This window comes from Diceros bicornis, chromosome 5 (genome assembly GCF_020826845.1).
Source record: "Diceros bicornis minor isolate mBicDic1 chromosome 5, mDicBic1.mat.cur, whole genome shotgun sequence".
Taxonomy (NCBI): domain Eukaryota; kingdom Metazoa; phylum Chordata; class Mammalia; order Perissodactyla; family Rhinocerotidae; genus Diceros; species Diceros bicornis.
In genome coordinates this window covers 29,686,238-29,689,031 of record NC_080744.1, presented here as the reverse complement: position 1 = coordinate 29,689,031, position 2,794 = coordinate 29,686,238, and the positions used below count along the sequence as shown (strand labels likewise).

At 35.5% G+C, this 2,794-nt stretch overlaps 1 protein-coding gene across 1 annotated transcript; it reads right to left on the bottom strand.

The window, feature by feature from the left end:
- Positions 1–406: 406 nt before the first annotated feature.
- LOC131405869 (olfactory receptor 4K15-like) lies at positions 407–1,628 on the bottom strand. The gene is given in 1 exon segment (XM_058541108.1): positions 407–1,628. A coding segment is annotated over 1 exon segment (990 nt). The 5' UTR covers positions 1,603–1,628; the 3' UTR covers positions 407–612.
- Positions 1,629–2,794: the final 1,166 nt, after the last annotated feature.

Below are 2,794 nucleotides of genomic sequence, written 5' to 3'. Positions count from 1 at the left end.
CATCTCAATCTATTTTGTTCCTTCATTCAGAAAGAAATATTTTTAATAGCAAAAACGTGTGTGTTTGCGTACATTTATAGAGAGTGAGAGACAGAGAGAGACAGAGAAACAGAACAAGCTTTACATCAGAAGACTTATTCCATCAACCAAAAAATGGTAAGAAAATGATAAAATTTATGACAATACCCAACTCTAATTTGTGATACCAGGTAAGATGATGATTAGAAAATAGCTGCAAATTAATTACTATTTAAAATTTAAAACATGACTTAAATATCTTACGTCACTTTAGTATTTTGTGCTTTTTCATATTTATCAAGTTGATTGGAAGAAGTATGAATTTGATAGACATATTTTATAGGAAAAGATTTGTATTATTATAAACAATTTTAGTCTGAATCAAATAAGAATTATTTCATAAGCAAAAGACAGGGAGTCCAATTCTCCTGTTATCTAAGATGGTTTGTTTACTGTTATAAAAGCAAATGCTATAAAAAGGAAGAAAATGTGTCCTATGATATTTCAGACATAACAGTACTTCACAGAGGAAGGTACACTAACCTGGCTTTTATTATGGGCTGTTATTTATCAAAAGGGAGAGCTGGGAGACTGTCAGGAACTCACTTGTCGACTCCTCAGTTTTCGCATTGCTGATATTACCTCCTTATTTCTTAAGGTGTAGATCAAGGGGTTTAAGAGAGGTGTGAAAACAGTATAAAATATCGAGAGAACCTTATCCACTAGAAGGTTGCTAAAAGGCCAGGCATAAATGAAGATTCAGGGCCCAAAGAAGAGGGTCACTACAGTGATGTGGGCAGTCAGAGTGGCCCTTGCTTTGGACATGCCTTCTGAGGAACGTCGTCGCACAGTAACCAGAATGACCATGTAGGAGGTCAGCAAGAGCACAAAGGAGCTCGCAGCCATTAGACCGCTGTCTGAAAGCAGCAGAACCTCAAGAGTAAAGGTATCAGTGCAGGCAAGTTTAATAACCAGGGGAAGGTCACAGAAAAAACTATCAACTTTATTGGGGCCACAGAATGGAAGGTTTACTGTGAAGACCAACTGACTTACTGAGTGCAGAACCCCAACGAGCCAGGAGCCCATCACAAGGCTTGTGCACTTGCGCACACTCATGATGGTCGCATAATGCAGGGGTCGACGTATGGCTACATATCTATCATATGCCATGGCCACCAGGAGCATCATTTCACCTCCAGCAAAGACATGCAGAAAGAATATCTGGGTCATGCAGCCTTCAAAAGAGATGGTCTTATGCTCCATAAGGAAGTCAACAACCATTTTGGGTGTGGCAAAGGTGGACAGAAACACGTCAATGCAGGAGAGGTTACTGAGTAGGAAGTACATGGGTGTGTGTAGAGCAGGTTCAGAGATGACTGTGAGCACAATGAGGAGGTTCCCCAGCACAACGGATAAATAGAAAAGTGTAAAAAATGCAAAATAGAAAAGTTGTAGCTCTCGAGAACCTGAAAGACTGTGCAGTACAAATTCAGTCACTCTTGAATTGTTTCCTTGCTCCATGGTTTCAAATTTCTGAAATGGGATCAGAAATGTTCCTGTAAAGTGAAATGGAAACAACATCATAGGATTGTGAGAGTAAAGGAGCAAAGCCAAGCCTGGTATCAAATTCCACTCTTACGTACTTTAGATCCTCATTAGCACACAAAATACACATTGCATGCAATCGTTTGTTTTGTAACGACTCTATAACCTTGGTTTTCATCTCTGCATCCCAGCGTGACAGCTATATTCTAAAAATACAAGTTTACACTTCTCCTCCACAACTTTAAATCTCCTGATAAATAGGAAAGTTAAGCTCTCTAGTCATACTGACAGGTTTCAAATGCTTTCTCTTATAATTCTTAGTGATGTGACCTTGGACAAGTTAATTAAACTCTCTGTGCTTTCGTTTTTGCATCTGTAAATGGGAGGAAATAATAGTATGTGGCTCACAGGATTGTTGTAAGGATTAAAAGATTTATAATGCGTGAAATACTTAGAACATTGCCTGGCCCATAATAGATATTAAATAGATGTTAAGTACTATGCCTTTGCTCCATCTATAATGAAGATATTTGCATGTGTAAATTAACATAGTATGTAAGATATCAAAGTAGGTACTCATCCTACTTAAGAGAATGGTTATTTCATCCACTTTAGAGGCATCTATTTACAGCTAAGCATGTTAATATTTGAGTTAATACTTAATATCACATTTTTATCTTTTTAATTAGTTCCTAATTTACACTCTTTATAAATGCATAATGGCTCCTCTTCACCCAGTGACTCTGAATTTGTGTGAATCTAATAAATTTAATTTGTGTGTTCTTCAGTCAGTATCAAGTACAAAAAGGATGCCATATTTGAAATCTATTATATACATCTACCTTATCAATTTATCTTCCATATCAATTTATATAAACACATTTTGTGATTCTGAAGGAAGAAGTCATATTTTATTCTTTGATTTTTTCACAGCACATTGCTCATAGATGGTGTTCAATATTTGTTGATCCAAATATACAAAAAATACAATTTTCAGTTTCATATCAGCTAAAAAAGAACTGATATTTTTTACAGGCTAATTTTCCCCATGTATTTTGGAGAAAATTCGAAAAAGAAAATAAAAAACTCTGCTTCTTAAGAGGTTCTGATTATTTTCTCTGAGAAATAATAGACATTTTTATTTTGGTAAATTGTAAAGTTTGAATTTAGGATGAAAATTCACATATTAAAGATAATTATGAAGAAACTAAACAGGATGCACAATAAAGAA